The 24,011-nt window shown below is 39.3% G+C and overlaps 1 protein-coding gene across 1 annotated transcript in view; it reads right to left on the reverse strand.

Moving 5' to 3' along the window:
* The window catches only part of LOC126094703 (O-acyltransferase like protein-like), an 88,296-nt gene that overhangs the window by 36,809 nt on the left and 27,476 nt on the right, over nucleotides 1-24,011 (reverse strand). Inside the window, exon 5 of the mRNA XM_049909230.1 lies at nucleotides 11,833-11,965. Within this exon, the coding sequence (XP_049765187.1) occupies nucleotides 11,833-11,965 (133 nt within the window). The remainder of the gene's footprint in view (nucleotides 1-11,832; nucleotides 11,966-24,011) is intronic.

Raw genomic sequence — 24,011 nt, forward strand, 5'->3', positions numbered from 1 at the left:
TCAGTTTAATAAGTCACAGCTGCAAAATACTAACGCGAATTCTTTACAGACGAATGGAAAAACTGGTAGAAGCCGACCTCGGGGAAGATCAGTTTGGATTCCGTAGAAATGTTGGAACACGTGAGGCAATACTGACCTTACGACTTATTTTAGAAGAAAGATTAAGAAAAGGCAAACCTACATTTCTAGCATTTGTAGACTTAGAGAAAGCTTTTGACAATGTTAACTGGAATACTCTCTTTCAAATTCTGAAGGTGGCAGGGGTAAAATACAGGGAGCGAAAGGCTATTTACAGTTTGTACAGAAACCAGATGGCAGTTATAAGAGTCGAGGGGTATGAAAGGGAAGCAGTGGTTGGGAAAGGAGTAAGACAGGGTTGTAGCCTCTCCCCAATGTTATTCAATCTGTATATTGAGCAAGCAGTAAAGGAAACAAAAGAAAAATTCGGAGTAGGTATTAAAATTCATGGAGAAGAAGTAAAAACTTTGAGGTTCGCCGATGACATTGTAATTCTGTCAGAGACAGCAAAGGACTTGGAAGAGCAGTTGAACGGAATGGACAGTGTCTTGAAAGAAGGATATAAGATGAACATCAACAAAAGCAAAACGAGGATAATGGAATGTAGTCAAATTAAGTCGGGTGATGCTGAGGGAATTAGATTAGGAAATGAGACACTTAAAGTAGTAAAGGAATTTTGCTATTTAGGGAGTAAAATAACCGATGATGGTCGAAGTAGAGAGGATATAAAATGTAGACTGGCAATGGCAAGGAAAGCGTTTCTCAAGAAGAGGAATTTGTTAACATCGAGTATAGATTTAAGTGTCAGGAAGTCGTTTCTTAAAGTATTTGTCTGGAGTGTAGCCATGTATGGAAGTGAAACATGGACGATAACTAGTTTGGACAAGAAGAGAATAGAAGCTTTCGAAATGTGGTGCTACAGAAGAATGCTGAAGATAAGGTGGGTAGATCACGTAACTAATGAGGAGGTATTGAATAGGATTGGGGAGAAGAGAAGTTTGTGGCACAACTTGACTAGAAGAAGGGATCGGTTGGTAGGACATGTTTTGAGGCATCAAGGGATCACAAATTTAGCATTGGAGGGCAGTGTGGAGGGTAAAAATCGTAGAGGGAGACCAAGAGATGAATACACTAAGCAGATTCAGAAGGATGTAGGTTGCAGTAGATACTGGGAGATGAAGAAGCTTGCACAGGATAGAGTAGCATGGAGAGCTGCATCAAACCAGTCTCAGGACTGAAGACCACAACAACAACATGTCACCTCTGCATCTATTATCAGTTGCTCTTTACATCCTCTTGCTCCTTTGCAACAGCCTTTTTGTACTTCATCTATAATTTTGTTCTGTGTTGTATGTGTCATTAATTTCTGTGTAATGACTGAAGTTAATAATTCATATTGTTGGTAGGCATGTTATGGGGCAATATTTTGCTGGGTTTGCTGTGTCTGCTTGATCTTTAGGTTTCAGATAAGTTATTCCATGTGTAAGTGTATCAAGGAATGTGTATGGGTCTGCAATGTAACTGTTAAATAATTTATATCTAAAAACAAAGATGATGTGACTTACCAAACAAAAGTGCTGGCAGGTCAATAGACACACAAAATTCAAGCTTTCGCAACCAACGGTTGCTTCATCAGAAAGAGGGAAGGAGAGGGAAAGACAAAAGGATGTGGGTTTTAAGGGAGAGGGTAAGGAGTCATTCCAATCCCGGGAGCGGAAAGACTTACCTTAGGGGGAAAAAAGGACAGGTATACACTCGCACACGCACCCATGTCCAACTGCACATACACAGACACAAGCAGGCATTTGTAAAGGCAAAGAGTTTCGACAGAGATGTCAGTCTAGGCAGAGTACAAAGGCAAAGATGTTGTTGAAAGACAGGTGATGTATGAGCGGCGGCAACTTGAAATTAGCGGAGGTTGAGGCCTGGCGGATAACGAGAAGAGAGATTATAGTGAAGGGCAAGTTCCCATCTCCGGAGTTCTGACACGTTGGGGTTAGTGGGAAGTATCCAGATAACCCAGATGGTGTAACACTGTGCCAAGATGTGCTGGCCGTGCACCAAGGCATGTTTAGCCACAGGGTGATCCTCATTACCAACAAACACTATCTGCCTGTGTCCATTCGTGCGAATGGACAGTTTGTTGCTGGCCATTCCCACATAGAAAGCTTCACAGTGTAGGCAGGTCAGTTGGTAAATCACGTGGGTGCTTTCACACGTGGCTCTGCCTTTGATTGTGTACACCTTCCGGGTTACAGGACTGGAGTAGGTGGTGGTGGGAGGGTGCATGGGACAGGTTTTACACCGGGGGCGGTTACAAGGGTAGGAGCCAGAGGGTAGGGAAGGTGGTTTGGGGATTTCATAGGGATGAACTAAGAGGTTACGAAGGTTAGGTGGATGGCGGAAAGACACTCTTGGTGGAGTGCGGAGGATTTCATGAAGGATGGATCTCATTACAGGGCAGGATTTGAGGAAGTCGTATCCCTGCTGGAGAGCCACATTCAGAGTCTGATCCAGTCTCGGAAAGTATCCTGTCACAAGTGGGGCACTTTTGTGGTTCTTCTGTGGGAGGTTCTGGGCTTGAGGGGATGAGGAAGTGGCTCTGGTTATTTGCTTCTGTACCAGGTCAGGAGGGTAGTTGCGGGATGCGAAAGCTGTTTTCAGATTGTTGGTGTAACGGTTCAAGGATTCCGGACTGGAGCAGATTCATTTGCCACGAAGACCTAGGCTGCAGGGAAGGGACTGTTTGATGTGGAATGGGTGGCAGCTATCATAATGGAGGTACTGTTGCTTGTTGGTGGGTTTGATTTGGACGGACATGTGAAGCTGGCCATTGGACAGGTGGAGGTCAACGTCAAGGAAAGTAGCATGGGATTTGGAGTAGGACCAGGTGAATCTGATGGAACCAAAGGAGTTGAGGTTGGAGAGGAAATTCTGGAGTTCTTCTTCACTGTGAGTCCAGATCATGAAGATGTCATCAATAAATCTGTACCAAACTTTGGGTTGGCAGGCCTGGGTAACCAAGAAGGCTTTCTCTAAGCATCCCATGAATAGGTTGGCATACGAGGGGGCCATCCTGGTACCCATGGATGTTCCCTTTAATTGTTCGTATGTCTGGCCTTCAAAAGTGAAGAAGTTGTGGGTCAGGATGAAGCTGGCTAAGGTAATGAGGAAAGAGGTTTTAGGTAGGGTGGCAGGTGATCGGCGTGAAAAAAGTGCTCCATTGCAGCGAGGCCCTGAACGTGCGGAATAATTGTGTATAAGGAAGTGGCATCAATGGTTACAAGGATGGTTTCCGGGGGTAGCAGATTGGGTAAGAATTCCAGGCGTTCGAGAAAGTGGTTGGTGTCTTTGATGAAGGATGGGAGACTGCATGTAATGGGTTGAAGGTGTTGATCTACGTAGGCAGAGATACGTTCCGTGGGGGCTTGGTAACCAGCTACAATGGGGCGTCTGGGATGATTGGGCTTGTGAATTTTAGGAAGAAGGTAGAAGGTAGGGGTGCTGGGTGTCGGTGGGGTCAGGAGGTTGATGGAGTCAGGTGAAAGGTTTTGTAGGGGGCCTAAGGTTCTGAGGATTCCTTGAAGCTCCACCTGGACATCAGAAATGGGATTACCTTGGCAAACTTTGTATGTGGTGTTGTCTGAAAGCTGACACAGTCTGTCAGCCACATACTCCTGACGATCAAGTACCATGGTCATGGAACCCTTGTCCGTCAGAAGAATGACGATGGATCAGTCAGCCTTCAGATCACGGATAGCCTGGGCTTCCACGTGGCATGTTTCCCTCTATTATATCCATAGTGTTAAATAATTTAGTTAGATGTGAATGTGTTGAGGTGAACTTCTTCAGCCAGAAATTTGCTATTTTATCTTTTCCAGGGGCTTTCCAATTGTGTGTAGAATTAATTGCTCGGGTGACTTCATGTTGCAAATTTATCACTTCAGGCATTTGTGGTATCATCTTGTATGTGTCTTTTTCTGCTTGTATCCACCGTGCATGTCTGTTATGTTGTACCAGGTTTGACCATAAGTTGCTCCAGAAGTGTTCCATGTCTGTTATGTTTGGTAGATTGTCTATTTTAATGTGTGTGTTATCTATTGTCTGGTAAAACCTCTTTTGGTTTGTGTTGAATGTTTGATTTTGTTTCCTTCTATGTTCACTTTTTTGTATCTTCTAAGTCGTTTGACCAATGCTTGTAATTTCTGCTTCTTTTCATCTAATTGCTCTATCGCTTCTTGTTGTGACATTTTACCTAACCTTTTTCATTTTTTGTCTGATATTTCATTTCTTATAAATTGTGTTAGCTGTCCGATGTCTTTTCTCAGTTTTTCTATTCTGATCTGTAGCCTGTGTCGCCATGCTGGTTTTGTAGGTTTCTTCTGTGTGTTGGTTGGTTCTGATCTCTGCCTAGTGTGTATATTTAGTGTAGTGAGTGCTCCTATATAAACCAGTAGTTGTAACTCTTCCATAGTTGTATTTTCATTTATTTTGTTGTGTATGACTGTGTTGATAGTTTGTTGCTGTTTGATGTTTTCTAATTCTGACTGGGGTATCCTGTTATTTTTTATTATCACACGGATCTGATCAGCTAGTCGTTGTTCTGTTAAAAATTTTAATTCTGGGTATCTGGTAATAAATGTTGTGTATACTTGTGATCTGTATCCAGTTGTGTTGGTTCCTAAGTTTGTTGCTTGGTAATAACAGAACATGAGGTGTCGGTTAACTTCATCTGATCATCTCATCTTCTGTCTTTGTTCTCCTTCTAGGATGGTTGCAGGAAGCATATCCTGCAAAACACCTCTGTTTAGATTTAAATCATTTTCCGTGTGGCTAGCAGTGTCATTACCATTGTGGACGGGCAAAGGGTTCAAGCGTCATCCCCGACCATGACAGCACTTGTCCAAGGCTTCATTAGTTCTGTCCAGAACCAACTAATCACCCTAAAAGGGGGGTTAGCCCTATTAGTGGTTTGTTCTTTTCGTCACCTTTTACGACTGGCAGAACATACCGGAGGCCTATTCTTTTCCCAGGCCTCCATGGGGTTTATTATTATTATCATCATCCTCTTTCCTTTCTCAGACCTTAGGTCTGGTTAAAAATGGAAAGTGACGTGGACCTTGATCAAGCGTGACTTCCTTTTAACTGTACGGTATATGTTATATTGCATTTAGGAACTTTCGGGTAATTGAACATGTATCAATAATTACGGATTTCTGTAATTGTATATATAAGTTTGGATGTAGCTGTATTGCATTGATGTACTGGTGGATATTGTGTGGTATGACTCCTGTAGTTGATAGTATAATTGGTATAATTTCAACTTTATCCTGATGCCACATGTCCTTGACTCCCTCAGCCAGTTGGATGTATTTTTCAATTTTTTCTCCTGTTTTCTTTGGTATATTTGTTGTATTGGGTATGGATATTTCGATTGGTTGTGTTAATTTCTTCTTTTTATTGGTGAGTATGATGTCAGGTTTGTTATGTGGTGGTGTTTTATTTATTATTATTATTATTTCTTTCTATTCTCAGACGTTATGTCTGGTCAAAAATGGACAGTGATGCGAACCTTGATCAAGCGTGACTTCCTTTTAACTTTATTATTATTATTATTATTATTATTATTACTATTCTTATTATTATTGCTGTTGTTTTTAATATAAAAATTTTCAATCCACTAACTAGCCATGAAATCAAAAAGTGCCAAAAATGAGTGATACAATTTTTTATGCATGTACTTGAATCTGCCATTTTTTATTTTTAAAATTTCCTCATTATGTGGATGGAAAAGTTTCAAAAAATAGAAAAAGTGAAAGGATAGATGAAAAGAAAGTGCAGAGAGGGAGAAGTCAACACCTGGACTTGGAGAGCCACAAGATGTAGGAATGAAATAAATAGTATAAAGGAGACAATCTGAAATAAATAAATGAAATTCAGACATATAATAAACAAGTTTCCTTTATGAGGCCTCTATCTTGAGATACACGATTTTCAGCTTCTCCAAAGTTTTCTACACAAAATGTCTCTGCCTGTTGCTAAGCACCTCTCCTGTTTGCACGATCTGACATATAATTGTATACACAACTACATGTGCATTTTTAAGTTCTTGTAGTGTAATGAATAGTTCTGGGCATGCAACTGTGCAAATACTACCTCTTCTACTGATATTTCGGCTAAGTACAGTATGGCCATCTTCAGAGTCTTGCGGCTCACTCTGAAGATGGTCAGATGGTATGCAGCTGAAATATCAGTGGATGAAGTAGTAGTTGCACAGCTGCATGCCCATAATTTAATAGATTACACATTTGTATTTCTGAATTCTCCCCTGATTTACTTGAAAGGGTGTTGACAGACCAAAAAACCATAAGAAACATGTTACTCGTGTTATCTTGTACAAGCCCCTTCACCTCTGCATAACTACTGCAACCTATATCCATTTGGACCTGCTTGTTGTAATCAAGTCTAGGTCTCCCTCTGTAATTTTTATCCTCCACACTTCCCTCCATTAGCACATAGACTATTCCTTGATTCCTCAGTACATGTCATAACAACTGATCCTATCTTTTAGCCAAGTTGTGCCATAAATTACTTTTACCTCCAATTCAGTATAGTATCTCCTCATTAGTAATGTGATCTACCTATTTAATCTTCGGGACTCTTTCTGTAGCACTACATTTCTCTTCCTGTCTTCACTTTAATAAAGTTATAGTTATGGCAGAGTCTGAGGGATAAGTAATTAATGTACTATAATCAAAAACGATCTGAATACCATCAATGAAGGGCTGTGCACCACATACTTTGAACATCACACAGAACACACAAAGCAGTGCTACAGAGAAGAATATGATGTATGGCAATTATGGGTTATTAGGTGTAACAGTATAAGTACAGCATTGCCAGAGGTTTCAGTGTTGTTAAATATGCCCAAACAATCTACTTACAGTTACCATTTATTACTGATTCTAAGTCATTCACCAGCCATGACTGTAAAGACAGTGAGTGACAAGATACAATAATGTTACAAGAATAAAATGAATACAATACCACTTGATACTAATAAGGATACTATAAAATATATTGGAGTTAAGAATAAGATTATGATATGCTCTACAATAATAACAAAACTATGAAATCAATACAAGAACATAGTTTAATTAAACAGCAAAATGAAGATGCAGCTTGGGTAGACACTGTCCTATCACCAGAGAAGATTTCTTCAGTTCTGTACAAAAGTTGCTCTTTTGATTTACACAGAATGTTAGTTGTAAGTTGCTGCAGTAGTAAAAACTGAATGCCCTTAGGTACAGCAGTAAGTAATTTCAGGATCAGCATTGGAAGCTGTTTTGTGTGGTTTTTTTTTCTTTTTTTTTTAATTATTTATTTATCTTTTTTATTGACATCTTGGTCTGTCTATACTGTCTTTATTGTGATAGAAGCACTGGTGAACTTCATTCTCTTTCTGCAGGGCTTATGATTTATCTTTATGTGAATGAGGTGGTTGAATTCATCCTGGATGAAAACATTCAGAACTCCTAATCTGGAAAAAATTGGTCTACAATGGTCAGTTTTCTGCAAAGAAGAACATTCTTGCAGCCTGTAGACTGGCCCCACAACAACTGCCCAGAACTGATGTTACTGTGGGACATAGCACAGTACACTGTTAGCAGGTACTGTTCTGACATGCTGTTTAGTTTCTTCAAGAGGTACAGGTAGTGTGAAAGATAGGAACATAAGTGTTTGGTGTGCTTTTGCGAGGTTAACTTGGTACCAATGAAAGAGCCCAGAAGTTTAACAGCTGCTGTATGACCCAGTGCTCCAGTATCACTGAGGCTGCACACAATCCTCTGAGTTTTGTCTTAAGAATATTCTCTCCTTCTGAGAACAAGTTCGTGCCATCTAAATCTGCAAGATGTGCCTACTGGAGCCTACATTATTAACAAAAATCAGGTCCAACAAAGGTCCTATTATGGATCCTTGTGACACACCATGTTGTAACTTCTTTTCACCCGGGTCTGCTCCTTGCACTGATACAGTCTGTCATCTGTTATACAGGTAGGATTTGAAAGTTTTCAGAACAGATCTCACAGAACCATATGTTTAACCTTGCTGAGAACCATCTTATGTTGTATACATCTGAATGCCTTACTAAGGTCACCGACTACTAGGGCAACAGATTCTGCTATAAACATACTTGTAACTAAGTTAAGTACTGCTGTTATCACTGAGCTGCCTTTCTGCAAGCTGTGTTGGTATCATAAAAGATGTTATTTCCTTCAAGGTAACGTAACAGTTGATCTTTCATTATCAATTCTATCACCTTAGTTAGTACTGGTATTACAGCTATGGAACTGTAGCTTGACACTTCATGTGGATTACCTTTCTTTGTTGACAGGTACTGTGCATGCCACTTTCAGACAGTGTGGAAATTTCCAAGCTTGAAGGCACTTACTGTTAGCGGCTGCACAATTTCACTAATTATGGTTTTTAGCATGCTGTAGGACATGCTACAAATATCTGGGCTTCTGGATGCACACTCTTCCACATTATCATGCTGTATTTATTTCCAAATTCAGGAATTTCACCTACTGTGCTTTCCACTAAATTTATAAAATGTTCATCAAATTCATTTAGACTGCAAGAATTAGTGCAAGAGGTGAACCTTTTTCTGTGCGCATTAATCAGATACTACGCTACTTTGCAAGGATTGTGAGCAGCTTTGATGTATTTGGAACTGCTTTCCTTCTGTACTTTTTGTGTTTCTTTTCTGTAGTTACTCCCAGCCTGTAATTAGTAGCAGTACATTCTGTCCTTAAGATCAATGTATGCTTTGACCCTGTCAGTTAGTAGTTGGACAATACATTTTCTTGTCTAGGCATATATCAGCTCTTTACTTTGTTAGTTTGCATTTTGATTTGGCAATTGAATGTCTCTTGTATTTTAGTGGAAAATTTTCATAAAATTTGATTTCAAGGATCTGGAAAAAGCATCTGAATTTGTCATTTCGTGCCAATACATAAATATTAGGTGCTGAACTATAGAAGATAATGTAGTTTTTAAATCTTCTAAACTTTTCTTGGTAATAACTCTATTTCTGAATACATAATTAGAATTCCAGCTAGGGATGTCTTGCGTAATCACTGAGTTTGTCCATAACTTCATGATTACTGCACTGTGGTCTACAAGTACAGGGTCAACCACATTTACTTTGTAGTTCCAACTATTTAGGTTTGTGATAACTGTGTCAGACAAATAGCTCCATCTTTTGGTGGATAATTTGCCATAAATAGTCCATAGCTGCTTACTAAGTTCATGAAAGCTCCCTCTTTATCACTAACTTCCCCTATATGAATGCTGAAGTTTAGATGTGAGGAAATTTTTGCCCTTTAATGCACTAGGTGAGGTAGACATCTCTCCAACTGGTCTGTGAAATTTTCAAAATTGCCTCTAGGGAATGGTACACAGAAAAAACAATTAGGTTAACATCTGGCAACCCCAGCCAATTTTAGGTCCAAATGTACACAAAAGTTAGTTAAGTCAATTTTCTTGGCACTGAGCTTACTACTTACGTACACAGACATACCACCATGGTTAGTTGTTTCTCTACACCATGTACACCCTGCATTCACCATTTCCAGACATCCAGTACATCTGTAGTAGTGTATTTCTGCTTGGGTTAGTCATTATTCAAATATACCTAATACATCTGGTCTCACTTCCTCAACAAACTGTGACAATGTACCAAATTTTGTCCTCAGGCATTGCACATTCATACTGACTCTAACTAAGTCAGCATTTTTTTCAATGGTATCATTTCCTTTCCAGTGGAATGTTCTTGGTATTGAGAGTATATTGCACTAGTGCACCGGAGATCCTGATTAAAAGATGCTTTATCACAACATTGACAAGAAAATGAACTGGTCTTCACATATTATTGATCTCTGTAAGAGGCTTAGCTCTGCTACCTATGCTTTACCGGTTGTCACTACATGTGTTGAACCTAACACTGCAAAAGTGGCATATTATGGCTATTTTCATTGTCTCATTGAGTACAGGATTATTTTTTGGGGCAACCAGCCATTAGCAAGGAAAGTGTTCATTGCACAGAAGCGAGCTTTAAGAATTATATGTGGATTGCGCCCAAGAGACTCTTGTAGAAATAGTTTTCGTAATCTTAAAATATACACAACTACATGCCAATATATTTTTTCTCTCATGTGTTTTGTTTGTAAAAATATAGATATATTTCAACCAAACAGTAATTATCATGAGCATAACACACGGAGGAAGAATGACATACACAGTGAACTCAGAAATTTGAGCTTGGCACAAAAGGGTGTCCACTACACTGGAGCAAAACTCTTCAATGCTCTTCCTCCCATAATAAAGACAAAGATTCATAACAATAGTGAGTTTAAGAAAGCTCTAAAAATATTTTTGCTAGAAAAAGCTTTTTACAGTCTAGATGAATTTTTAACTAAATAAATTGTAATATTTTAATACTATATAATACAAGTTGACAAAATGCCACTATGAATTTTATTTAACCTGAGCTCTGTAACTGTGTGTGCTCCATATCTGTTTTCTGTAGTGTTTTAATGATTCTAAGAAAATATGTATTTTCTTTTTCTGTATTGCTGCCCAAAGAATTTACTGTATAAATTTTTATATAATTATGTACTCAAATTTCTGTATATGCTATAAGATTATCAGATTGTATTTGTAAAAAACTGACTCGTTCCACGTCCTTGTGTATCCAACACAGTTGGACCTATGGAACACGAAATAAATCAAATCAAATCAAATCAAAAATTATTGGACCATATATTTTTATCCATTATTTTAGGTTTTACATAAAAATCAACACCAATTTTGAAGCTTTTATTTATTCCCTTATATTCCACTGTCATCATGAAGCAACACAATGATCACAACCAGAAAGCAATCATGTCAGACTCTTACGATTTTACCTTAAACATTATTCAGGTCATGAGGGTGCCTGTTTTGGGGGAACAGACAACCATGTTAATGGAGGATTATGATGGTTTATTATGACCAACTTCTGGTATTTTGAGTGTATTGTGTGAGATTCATTTATGATTTATTTAAGTTTGTAGCATATGTAATGTGAAAGACTAGTATATTTGTTTGCTGTTGTCAACTGATTTTTTTTCCTATTGTAGAAACTCACTCTAAATAGATGACATGAATATGCAAGCATAATAATGCATTATGTCAGTAATCTGTAACATGACTCATTTCACTCAGTTATGACATCTCATAAAAATGATCAACTGAGATGGCACAATGAGAAAGTCACTGGACTCAAATTTCTGAGGAGTAGGCTTCAATTCTCCCTCTACCCATCCAGAGTTTTCATAGATTTCATAAAAAGACAGATGGCGAGATGGTTTCAGCAAGAAGGTCATAGCTGATTTTAATTCCCATCATCATTCTACATAGGCTTGTGCTCTTTATTTAATGACTTTCATTGCTGTGTGATAACCATACTCTTCCTTCCTTTCAAGGTATGACCTATGGAGCACACAGTATTTATCTACCAACTGCTACCTTAAAATAGTGATCAGTAAACTTACAAAATTATTGAATAAGCTGTAACAGTTGAAAAGCAGTTGAGCAGCATGGTTGAAGAAGCTTTTGCCAGAGAAAGGCTTTTCTCCTAAATTTGTAAGTATATGAGGCACTAATTTACATCTTCTTAATTACATAAAGAAAATATCATGAACCATTATCTAATGAATTAGTGACTATTCTAAATGTGGTCCATAGAATATTTTTAATACTTTTTCATACCTTACTTTTAGTAACAGGCTGACCCTTAATCCTATGGAGCAAGTAGCCTAGAGCCAGTCCGACAAGATATGGTGTCATCCTGTTGTGTGTTGCCATATAAACATCACGCATATATTCATAAAGCTGATCATCCCTGAAACAAAATGTAGACAATGCACAGTTCCCTTTATCTACGCTGAACTTAACACTTGTATTTATATTTCTGAAATTGCTTTTTTGTCACTATTTGCAAATACTTTTATGGAACAGACATTTGCTGTCATCAATAAGTATCAAAATGAAACCAACTAACTTTAATTTCAAATAACATGCTTGTGTTTTCACAAATGTGAATTAATGAAAATATAGTAAAATAATAAGAAAATCTTTTCTCTCCTGTTTAACTACACAGAACATGCAAAACTGAGTCATAACTGTGAAGGAAATTCAGATGCAGATAAATGTATCAGTTTAAATAAACTACATAATAGTTTACAATACAATATTTAAATGATCATACTTTCATCTGAATATCTCTTAATGGCTAATTTAGAGACCCCCAAGGGGAAATTATTGTTTGATTCAATTAACAGAGTTGTTAAGGTGAACCTCAATCTCTCAGTTTTCCAAAATAACAAAACTCTTTCCCTGCATGATTTATATGGCCTTTTTTCTGAGCCAATGCAACAATTCATTATGTTAATGTTTTTTTATTTGGTGGTCATTTTCGCTCTACTATTTGCAATGCTGCCTTCAATGAACTGATTCATCATTATTCTGGTAGCCATCAGCTATTCAGCATCAGCTGTTCACAAACTTATTTTCTTGGCCTTTATAAGAGGTGGGTCAGTTCTGATGCGGACTCTTCCACTGAATATCTCTTGTTACATATCTCAGAACTCCATGAAGTGATTTTGCTTTCCCAATGTATCCACATGATCTTGTGTGCAAATAAATACATTCAGTAAATTTGGCTTAAGCCAAGCTGAATGATACTAATCTGATTCTACATCTACTACACCTACATGGTTACTCTACAATTCACACTGGCAGAGGGTTCATCAAACCATTTTCATACTACTTCTCTACCATTCCACTCTCGAATGGCGTGTGGGAAAAAGGAACACCTAAACCTTTCCTTTCTGATTTCTTTTATTTTATTATGATGATCATTTCTCCCTATGTAGGTGGGTGTCAACAAAATATTTACACATTCGGAAGAGAAGGTTGCTGATTGAAATTTCATTATCATATCAGTGAGACTCTCACCCTTATTGCACAATATCACAAAATGAGCTGATACATGAGAAATGGAATCCAATAATTATAAAATGAAATACTGTGTTTTAATCAATTAATCAACTGCCATGTAAGTTTCTGAAGGCCATAATTCATGCTCTGAAATGAAATTAATAAGCTCACTGTTCCCACCCTTTCTATGTCTGCCAAAATAATCTACCCAACAACTGAATGCTTATCATACTTTTGTCAGCCACTAACAGACATGTCAATGATTACTTACCTGTTTCATCGCTGACATCATTCTCCAAGATTTTTGAGAAGATGATGTATTCTAGAATAGTATCTCACCTTAGCAACAACAGCATCTTTAGCAAATCACAGATTGGGTTTCAGAAAAGTTGCTCTACTGAGAATACCATTTATATATTCGCTCACTAGGTTTTACAAGGATTAAATAATAAAACAGCATCAGTTGGTATTTTCTGTGACCTCTCTAAGGCATTTGACTGTATGAATCATGGTACTCTTCTAGCTAAATTGATGTTTTAATAGATTACTGGTATAGCCAAGCAATGGATCATACCATATCTAACAAAAAGAATGCAGAAAGTTGTACTCTGTAATTCAAGCAATTTAGTCCAGAGGCATAGTTCCGACTGGGGAGAAATCACATAAAGCATTCCCCAAGATTCAATCTTAGGTCCACTATTGTTCTTCATACATGTAAATGATCTTCTTTCTAGTATACAACAAGCAGAATTAGTTCTTTTTGCAGATGACATTAGTATTGTAATCAATTCAAGTGTGTACACAGAAACAGAAGAAATCGTAAATGAAGTTCTTAAAAGTATCATTGACTGGTTTTCGGTGAATGGACCCACCCTCAATTTTAAAAAGACACAACATATTTGGTTTTCACATCTAGAGGTTCTACACCAATGATAAGTGTAACACATGGTGAGGAGATAATGAATGGTGTGGAAATTTCAAAATTCTTAGGGGTCCAGACTGATGAGAATCTAAATTGGAAACAACACATCTTGGAACTTCCCTCATGAAGTCTGTTGTAAATAATCCACTACAGTTCAAAAGGAACAATTAGGTACATAATTACAATACCAGAGAGAAAAGTGACATTCATTACTCCAGATTAAGGTTGTCTTTAGCAAAAAAGGGGGTGCAAAATGCTGCAACAAAAATTTTTGTTCACGTACCCCTTGATATAAAATGTCTGACAGGCAGCACATTAAGTCTGATAATGAACTGAGAAAGTTTCTCCCTGACAAACCCTTCTATTTCATAGAAGAATCTCTACATTGTAATGTGTAAAAGGTTGTGGGTAGGAATTACTAACTCACATCTGTATATCTTTTCTTCCTTTTATAAGGAAGAAATAAACTTAGAACTGTTCAGGATGCAATCATATGTACAAATTAATTTGCAGTGTGAGTGTAAAATGACACATTCCACATCATTGTGATCTAGTGTGCAAAACCACCCATGGAACATGTAACTATCTAACCCTAACTAACAAACTAGGTAACTTTTCCCCTTCATGACTCTTACCCACGCTGGAAATCTGTCAGTCATTTGTACTGAATCATAGATTATCAATGATTTGCCTTATATACTTTCATTAGGTCAGCTCTTGAATAGCACAATTGGACAGGCAAGTCTGTTTACAGGTCTTAATCCACATACTCAACTGTAGTGTGACATGTGAAGTTATGCATTTTTTTTTTTGGCTAATTAATCATCATTCTACATTGGTGTAATCAATGCCAAATTTTTCATTTAAAAAACTGCATTGTGGACATAATGTCCACACTAGCATAACTACAAATATTCTGTTCCTTAACACAACCTGCAGGTTAACACACACACACACACACACACACACACACATTCGCACACATGACTGCAGTCTCAGACAACTGAAACCACACTACTATATATATGCTATACATATGATGTTTGCAACAGTCATTTCTCTAATGACTCCATGCAAAAAAAAACTAATAAATAAAATTACACAAGACATGTTTGATGTGTCTAATGCATGAATATCAGAAACATGTGGAGCACTGTTAACTGTTAATTATCAGTTACATACGTTCCTAGCTGTTTATCAAAGCAGGAAGTGAACACTTGATGACCACTATGATGGCATTAATAAACTATTATGGTCCATTTTTTAAATAAAATACTCAGGTCTGAAACATTAATAGAATAATTCTGTGATAAATGATCTTACAGAACTATAAATTCATATTTGTATATTTAATTTTCTAGTATACAGTACAATAAACAATTTTAAAGGATTTTATGTTGTCATCTTGCTTTCAACTTTTTGTGTTTTATTTAATCAGGGTGTATACGTGGACAAGGAAAAAAAATTCCCGGATTTACCGGTTGAAAATACACTTTCTCCCGGATGAAAATACACTTTTTCCATGTTAAATGACAGTATACTTTGCCTCGGCACTGTAAAACTTATCAATCCTTTGAATGTTTATGGTTTTCTAAACAGACGTAAGAATTTACCGGCACTTTAGAAAACAAAACCCAGGGGGTAAAAACACGTTTTGGAAAGATCTTTGATGTGCAGCAACATGTACGCTGCATTCCTTCGTTTTACGGAGATATAAATTCGAATTCTACCAAACACTGCATGTTACTTTCCGAAGCAATGAAATCGAGATTGCGACGCGCTTTTGTAAGCCAGTCATAGCTCATGTCACGTGATCTCGACAGCTGATGACAGTACAAGACACGTAGTGTAGTCAACCAATAGCAAGATCACTCTTAAGTAGCGTGAACACACAAAAAGAAAAGTTAATGGTTTAAATTAGTACACATAGTTTTGATAAAAGAAAAAAAAACTTTCACAAATAATATTGGTCTCTAAGATTAATAAGCTGCAAGAGAAGCTAAGCTTCCACATATAATGCTGCTCATTTTGCGCGTGTTACACTTTAAGATACATGACACAAATGTGCCAGTAAAATTTTTAATAACGACGTAAATGTCTGATCTTCTGGGCTTTAAATTATTCTAGATGGTCGTCCTCAAGGAGTTGATTTTTACATGAGAGTCAAACGCTCTGTGGTTTAAGAAATTCATCGTACATTCTCGCACATAGTTCATCTTGCGTAAAAGGAAATTTACTTCGAAAGTAACATTTTTCAAACCATCATTCGCAATATTTTCCTGTGACCTGTTAGAAACTGGTTCATTTCAGCAGTTGCCAGAGAGCGCCAGATAACAGGCGTCACCGCGCCAGCACAGCTACGATGACGCAGAAAGCCCGTATGTTCGTACGTGCGATCTTGCATTATGTCATAAATGAAACAAGACATCAAAGGATACTTCAGGAGCATCGTAATTTCGTGAACCATACTAAAATGCGTAATTTGGCTTAAAGTGCACAATCGTATGTCCAGATTCGGATGTAAAATTTCTAGAGTACCAGTACTGTATTATCTCACGTTTGGTTCTTTATTATGGCATAATGTCATACGAGCTAGAAGATGGAAAACGTGCACTTGAAATGCAACGAATAGTTAAAACTAGCCAACAGCGTGAGATTAAACACTTCGTTTAAAATAAATTGACTTCCTGAGCGCAAAATATTAATAAAAGCCCAATCTCTTTAGCAAACCGATAAAAATAACTTCATTGTTCTGCAAGGTGATTAATGCTTGATTGTCAGAAAGGTGGAAATAAAACCTGGAACTGACAACATATTTTAGCCTTCCGTAATTATGCGAACTTATTTTAATTAATTTGGTAGCTCCCGGCCACAGAAATCAGTTTTGTTTTCATTTAATGTGCGAGGAAACAGCAAAATCACTAAACGTAAAGACAGGTCGCGTGGAGACTACCCACCTCCCCACTACAACTCAGACTGCTCTGTGCATCAGCCTTGGATCTACGACATTTCCGAACCAGAGCAATTTAGATAGTGGCGCTCAGCCACACATCTGTAGCCAGAAGCGGGAGAAGGTACTACCCATAGGCAACTCAATTGCGCATGCGCAAGAGCCCGCCCGCAACTGCTCAAATGAATCAAATGTAAACAGCTGTCATGCCACACTCATCGGAGGCAATTTGTTGTTAGGAAGCACTGCATATTCTTCCTAAAGCCTTTGACACACTTTGGTTGGCAGACGCTTGTATGAGCACTGTGTTTTGTTGTATATGGCACAATTCCTTTGCCGCTTAAGTTTTATTTTCGTTTTTCTTCCTCTTGTTAATGTTTTGTTGCTGCAATATTATCCTGCAGACGTGGAATACAGTAACATCCTTTGTTGGAGTATTGGTTCTTACCAGTTAAAATAACAAAAATTTAACTGGTAACTAAAACAAGGAAAAGTTCCTGGAATTCCAAAAAATTCCCGGGTTTTTCCCGGTTTTCTCCCGGACGAAAAATTTCCCGGGTTTTTCCCATCTCCCGGATGTCCCAGGTCGTATACACCCTGTTAATGATTTCAGTTTTGGCATTATGCCATTTGCAAACATCTACAAAACATAAAACAATGTAATGAGAGCAATGCAAAGTGTAACAGTATATATGTACTGAGCAGCATAGATAACAGACATGAGATCCTGGTGCGCAACTGTAAGATGCAGACACTAGAACCACCAGAAGCTGCCAACCCTGAGTGTTCGTGCAACCTGTCTTCCATGCCCTCAGTTATGTGTTGACATTATGATGAGGTTTATAGGGCTAGTAGTGTAGCCACTCCATGACAAGTGTCTTTTTGTACAAGTTATTTCTAGTCATAGTAACATGTTATGTCTGTTATTGTCCTTGTGGTTAGAATACATTCTTGACAAGTAGGATAGTATTTCATATTTTTCATTGTGTGGTTGCTTTTTGCATCTTGTTGTGACATGAGGTCTCTGCTTCAAACATTGGTGCAACAATGGAAGGTCTCATCAGAGTCATATAAAAGGCTTTGCTGGTGCTGCTCCCTAAATCTTTATCTCTGGCTCTGTTTTCTCCATCATTCCCATAGTTTGACAAGGCAGTGGAAGGCTGCCTACAGCAACATTTCCACATCTTCCACATTATGGATACAGAGGTATGTCATGCACTGCCTTTTTCATGGATTTCTCTCACCTTGTATCATAGGTGCGGCAGTTGGCCCCTTCGCAGTAACCTTCCTCATTGTTGTTTGACAATTTATGTTTGTTGTTATCTTCCCGTTATTGCCACTGCACAAATGCTGTGGTAGCTAAGGTTGAATTCTCCCAATGTAAGGAGCAGCCCCATCAGTTTCATCATGCCTGGGCCATGACCCCCACGGCATTAGTAACAAGTTCAATTTTGTCATGGCCAAATCAAAAGGATGGTATGCAGATGTCATGGTTCACAACATTATCATCCACTCTGCCCCTGATAAGGAAGTCTGGCAATGGTCCCTCCAATCAGAGATACTATTCCTTGAAGAGGTTATGTCAATTGCCTACAAGTATGAGGTCTCCCATGTCACTGGTCAGCAGCTGGAAGCATGGCGTGACATCATAGCAGTATAGGGTGACCTGGCCGCTTCCACTGCCTCCAGCAAGGATGGCATAGCACCAGTGTAAGCTAGACAATCCTGTGGATTCTGTACAGTGCATAAACAGTGTTCCAGCCACTGCTCCCTGTTGTCAGCATGTGCATCTTGTTACTCCCAACATGACAGATCAGTATGTCTGGCCGCCTGTTGTAAATGTTGAAAAAAAGCCATATGGCAGTAACATGCCACACAACAGTACAGAAGGCAACATCAGAGAACATGGATATGGATATCCAAGAAGTGTCATCATCTTGGCCAGTTCCTGATCAGGATTCCAACAAGCTTTTTATGAGGTTTTAGTTGGCTTGTGTCAGCTGTGTCTGCAGATAGATACCAGCATGGCAGTTTCCCTGCTTAATATCCAAACATATACAGACCTTGGCCCTCCAAAACTGTTGCAGTAAACAGGTGCCTCTATGAATATGGAAAGTGGCAAATTGCTTTGCTTGGCCAGGGCAAGGCTGAAGTTACCTATACATCAGTGACTCTGCCAACTATCTTTATTGTTGTCTGTGATGCCAGTTTAGCAAAACTTTTCAGGTTGATGCCTTTCAGGCCTCTGGTTTTCAGCCATGGACTCCACATAGTTGGTATCTCCTAAAATCCTCTATCAGTCATTGAAATCTCTGTGCTCAGAATTTCAGGATACATTGGCAGAAGGCCTAGCCACACACTTTCAAGCACACATAACATTGAGGAAGTCAGCTTGTCCTAGATTTTTTATGCTAGGTAGATACCTATAGCTCTAGGCTCTCAAGTCAAGGCAGAGCTGGACTGGCTTGGCTCTCCTGGGGTTGCAGTTCCTATTTCCTCTACTGAATGGGCCACACCCCTAGTCATCCTGAAAGAACCCTCTAGTAAATTGCAACTTTGTGGCAATTTTAAAGTCACCATGAATTCACAGTCTGTGGTGAACACACACCCACTGCCATGACCTTATGAACTGTTATGAACTGTTCACACACTTAGCAGGGGATCAATTCTTCTCCAAACTTGATCTTTCTGAAGCATATCACCAGTTATTCCTGGATTAGGTCTCCAAGTATATCACAGTTCTTAATGAGCCTTTAGGTCCGTGTCAATACCAACAGTTGATGTTTGGCATGCCAAGTGAACTCTTCCAGTGCTAACTGAAATGGATCATGTCCACTATGCCACACTGTTTCAACAACCTGGATGTACTAGAAGCAACCACCTGCACAGTCTCTAGACCCTTTTTTGAAAACTCCATACCATGGATTTGCATTGCAATCTGCAGAAGTCCAAATTTTTTCAAAAATCTCTTGAGTATCTGGGCCACACAAACCCCGGCAGGGAATTTGACCCATGGAGAGTCTCGTCATGGCCATTATGGGCGTTCCGCATCCCTCATCGTCACAAGTACTGTAGGCTTTCCTGGGTAAAATTGCCTATTACTATGAATTCATTCCAGGGGCATGCCCCCTCTACCTCCTCCTTTGTCTAGTCTCCAGCATGCATCCAGGCCTTTACCACACTGATGGAATGCCTCAGGTCAGCATCATATCTGTCATCTTTTAATCCTGACAAACCACTGGATCTGGCTATGGACAGCTCACAGTACAGTGTGGGCCAGCCTTCACCCACTGGAATGCAGATGGCTCAGAGCATCCACTGATGTTCACATCCAAACCTCTCAGTCCAGCATATCTCCACTATTCTTGGATCAAGATGGAGGCTCTGGCAACTGTGTCTATGTCACCAAAATTCATGTTTTCCTGTATTGCACCAAATTTCAAATCATTACAGACCACAAACCATTAGTTTCTTTATTTAATCTGCCCACCCTCAGCAAGGCAGCCCACAGGCTGCAGCAGTGGGCCTTGTTCCTCTTCACACACAACTATGACATTCATTTTCACTCCAGTGTGTGCCATGCCCACACAGATCCTTTATTCTGGCCTGGACTCCAACTTCGGAGCTCATTTATTTTCATTTGGATATCTCCTCCTATAAATAGTATATGGGTATCTGATCACTAGTACCCGAGTTGCTACAGCAATAGCGTCTGATCCCACCCTCAAGAGGGTAACCTGCCTCCTCCAACAGGATTGGTTTTCTCATCACCCAGGCAGTGCTTCCAATCCACTTTGTGTCTACTTTGTCTTGTGTTATTGTCTCTCAGTCTTAGACAGGGTTCACCCCCTCTCCACAGGTGAAACAGCTAACAGGGTGGTTATTCCCAGGAGTTTGCAGTAGGAGATCTTACAGTTGTTACATGACAGTCACTGCAGCGTTTCCTGCACCAAAGCCTTGGCTTGCAGACATAGGTACTGTCCTGGCATTGACCAGAAGCTGGAGCATTTGGATGCTGCATGTCCCCCATGTACTAGCCAACAGGCAACTCCCAAGGCTTCGTTCTCCCCCTGGCCTCCAACAAGGCAGCCCTGGGAAAGCATCCATGAGGATTTTGTGGGTCCATTTCTAAATGTGTTTTGGCTGCTTGTCGTTGATGCATTTTTGTATTTTCTGTACATGGTCTGTTGCTTCTTGGCCACCATTGACTTAACTACGCAGGCTCTCTCAATTCTTTTTTTTTTTTTTTTTCCCCCTGGGGAAGGTTTCCCAGTTACTCGTTTCATGATTTCTGCGTGTGGCTAGGCATTTGCCATATTTGCTCCCCTCCCTTTCACCCAATCTAATGGGGAAGTCTAGCACATGGTTCACACCTTTGAGCCCTAAATGAAAAATATCTGCTGAACTTCACCACCAGTTTTTTCTGATGGCCTACTAGATGACTCCTATTGATTCCTGTATCCCTGTTCAGCTTCTCCATGGGTGCAGCTGAGGATGCTGCTCCACCTCCTCAGTCTGGGATCTCACTCATTGTACAAAGTTTTCCACTGGGCATAGCAGTCTGGTTCCATGGTTTTGGTAGGCATCCCCACTGGTTATGGCAGTCATTGTATGTCAGAATGCTTGCCAAATCTACTCCCTCTCAACTGGAGACTGGGATGTCCAGCACCATTGAAATCAGTTCAGAGTCCAGGTGGGCACCCACCCCCTATCCCGGCCTTATAACCGTCTCTGCAGTGCCCTGGTCGCTGGTAGCCATCTATTCCCTAATGTTTCAGCCTTCTCTTTCACCTGCAACGGCACTTCTGTCTGATGGACCAACAACTTTGCAGCTTTCCGCACTAGCTCCAGTGCCCTCTAGATCATGGACATGCCACTCGTTGGTTCAATGTCTCCTGCACAGCCTCAGCCTGTGACAGAGCTGACTCCATCTTCCACACCACTGTAGGATATCACCAGGGATCCGGGCTTGGACTCTCCGTCACCAGTCACATTGCCACATGTTCCAATGGGAGGTCAATTTTGCTCATATTCTAAGGTCTCCAGCAATGGGGAGTTGCTCACCACATTCACCTCCCAGTTCTTCATGGACATGGATGCCATCTCCACATCGCGATTGTTCACACCACAACCAGGGTATCAGTGATGCTCTGCCCCCAAGGCGAGATGGGTGCGGTAACTTACATAGATTCCACACCTGATATCTGGGCATGCATTTATAAGGTGCACATTTGACCTTTTCAGAAACTTAAAACGTCAAAATTTATCTGTACAGGTATTTAAAATTTTTTTGTACCAAAATGTTCTAATCTTAAAATGTAATTTTTGCCAAATTCAGTACCATAGTTTTGTAACCTTGATTTTTCTTTTTATGGAAATGTATACATTCATTTAAATAACAAAAATAATCTATTTTTGAAAATATAATGTAATTGACAAGGTAAAAAGTCTACTCATCAAGCAGAAGCTCAGACTTGTCTAGTCTCACGATTTTCATACAAATTTTGCTGATTTTTCTGATCTTTTACCTTGCTTTTCTTCCCTTATTCTATGTTTTTCCACCCTTTGATTTTCTTTTCTGCTGCTCATATCATCTCTAACATTCCAAAACCTCTTTTCTTGCCATGATGAATCCCTTCTCATATTACATCTATTCCTTTCAAAAACATCCTTTGCACTATCAAAACTAAGGTCCTACATTCTGTTTCTTGAAACCTGCTTGTCCCTGTGAGTTACTCCCGAAGGCCTAACACTGAATGTCCAGTTTCTGGATGTAATCCTACTCTACACATGCCTCTTTTATAGTTGCAAATACAGCAATCTCTTGAATTTATTCGAATAATTTGTAGCTTATGTGCCTCATCTGCCAATTTACACTCGACCAGACTTCTCTCCTTCTACAAAATACTGCAGTTATCTGCCCCTCATGTTGATGGTATCATCTGCCAACCTGATTTTTTCAAACTGCAACAACATACAAACCATACAAACTTCACCTCAAAAAGCTACCTCACCTCCTCCTAAACTATTTCAACGTTAGTGCTCCCCTTCCTGTTCCTATGCAGCTCCTTAAACAGCCACACCATCAACCACCATCCATCTCTTACAAACTGAGCTTGCCCAACCTGCTTAACACACTCTAGCCTTCACTATTGTCTCCCAGATCATGATAATTCATGATCACAAGAACCAGTCACAAGAGTGGTGTTCTCAACATCTCACTTAAAGCACTCCCTCATCCTGAATTATTTATATTATCCAAGGGTCTCAGTTTCAGTCCTAAACCTGCATTTATTCATGCTGCTTTGGTGAATGACCTACTTTTCTTCACGTGTAATGCCAACTGGGAATATCACTTAGAAACCCAATCCCAAAACCATTCCAACAGGAAACCTGACATTGAACCAAGTCTTGCATAGTTTCAACCACAATTCAAACTTGATCCACCACAGCTATCTAAATCTAATCTCTTACAAGCTTTCTGAGAATTCCTCACATCCAGTACTACTTCACAGCCATTCATCAGGTACCTACAACATGACTCTAACCTGTCCTCTGCAGAACTCCAGGCTCTTCTTCCCCCAAAAGATGATGGCTCCATCATTATCCACCCCGCAAACAAGGGATCTGCCACTGTGGTATTTGTCTGACATCTATATGTATAGTGTTCTCCTGCTCCCCTGCTGCTGCTTGGTGAGTAGATTTTTTTCTTCCAATTGCATTAAATAACAAGCTAGTTTGTTGATTACTCAAATTTGAAGGCTGTACTTTCTCCAAACATTCTTGTGTATTTTGGAATCCCTGTGCACATTAAATTGCTCTCCCATAAAACAGTACCAATACTCTGACATTTGCTAGTTATATAACCTTTAGTTAAACAAAAACACTTCTTTACCTATTGCATCTTTATGTCCTATAAGGTTGGGAGGATGATTACAATGTGTACAAAAACAAATCTACTGTGCCTTATCTTTCCAGTCTCCCACCACCTCCCAAAGTCCCACCATCCAGCCACAGAGGAGCATTCCCCTCATAATTCAGTACCACCCAGGACTGGAGCAACTGAATTACATTCTC

This window comes from Schistocerca cancellata, chromosome 8 (assembly GCF_023864275.1).
Source record: "Schistocerca cancellata isolate TAMUIC-IGC-003103 chromosome 8, iqSchCanc2.1, whole genome shotgun sequence".
In the NCBI taxonomy this organism is placed as follows: Eukaryota; Metazoa; Arthropoda; class Insecta; order Orthoptera; family Acrididae; genus Schistocerca; species Schistocerca cancellata.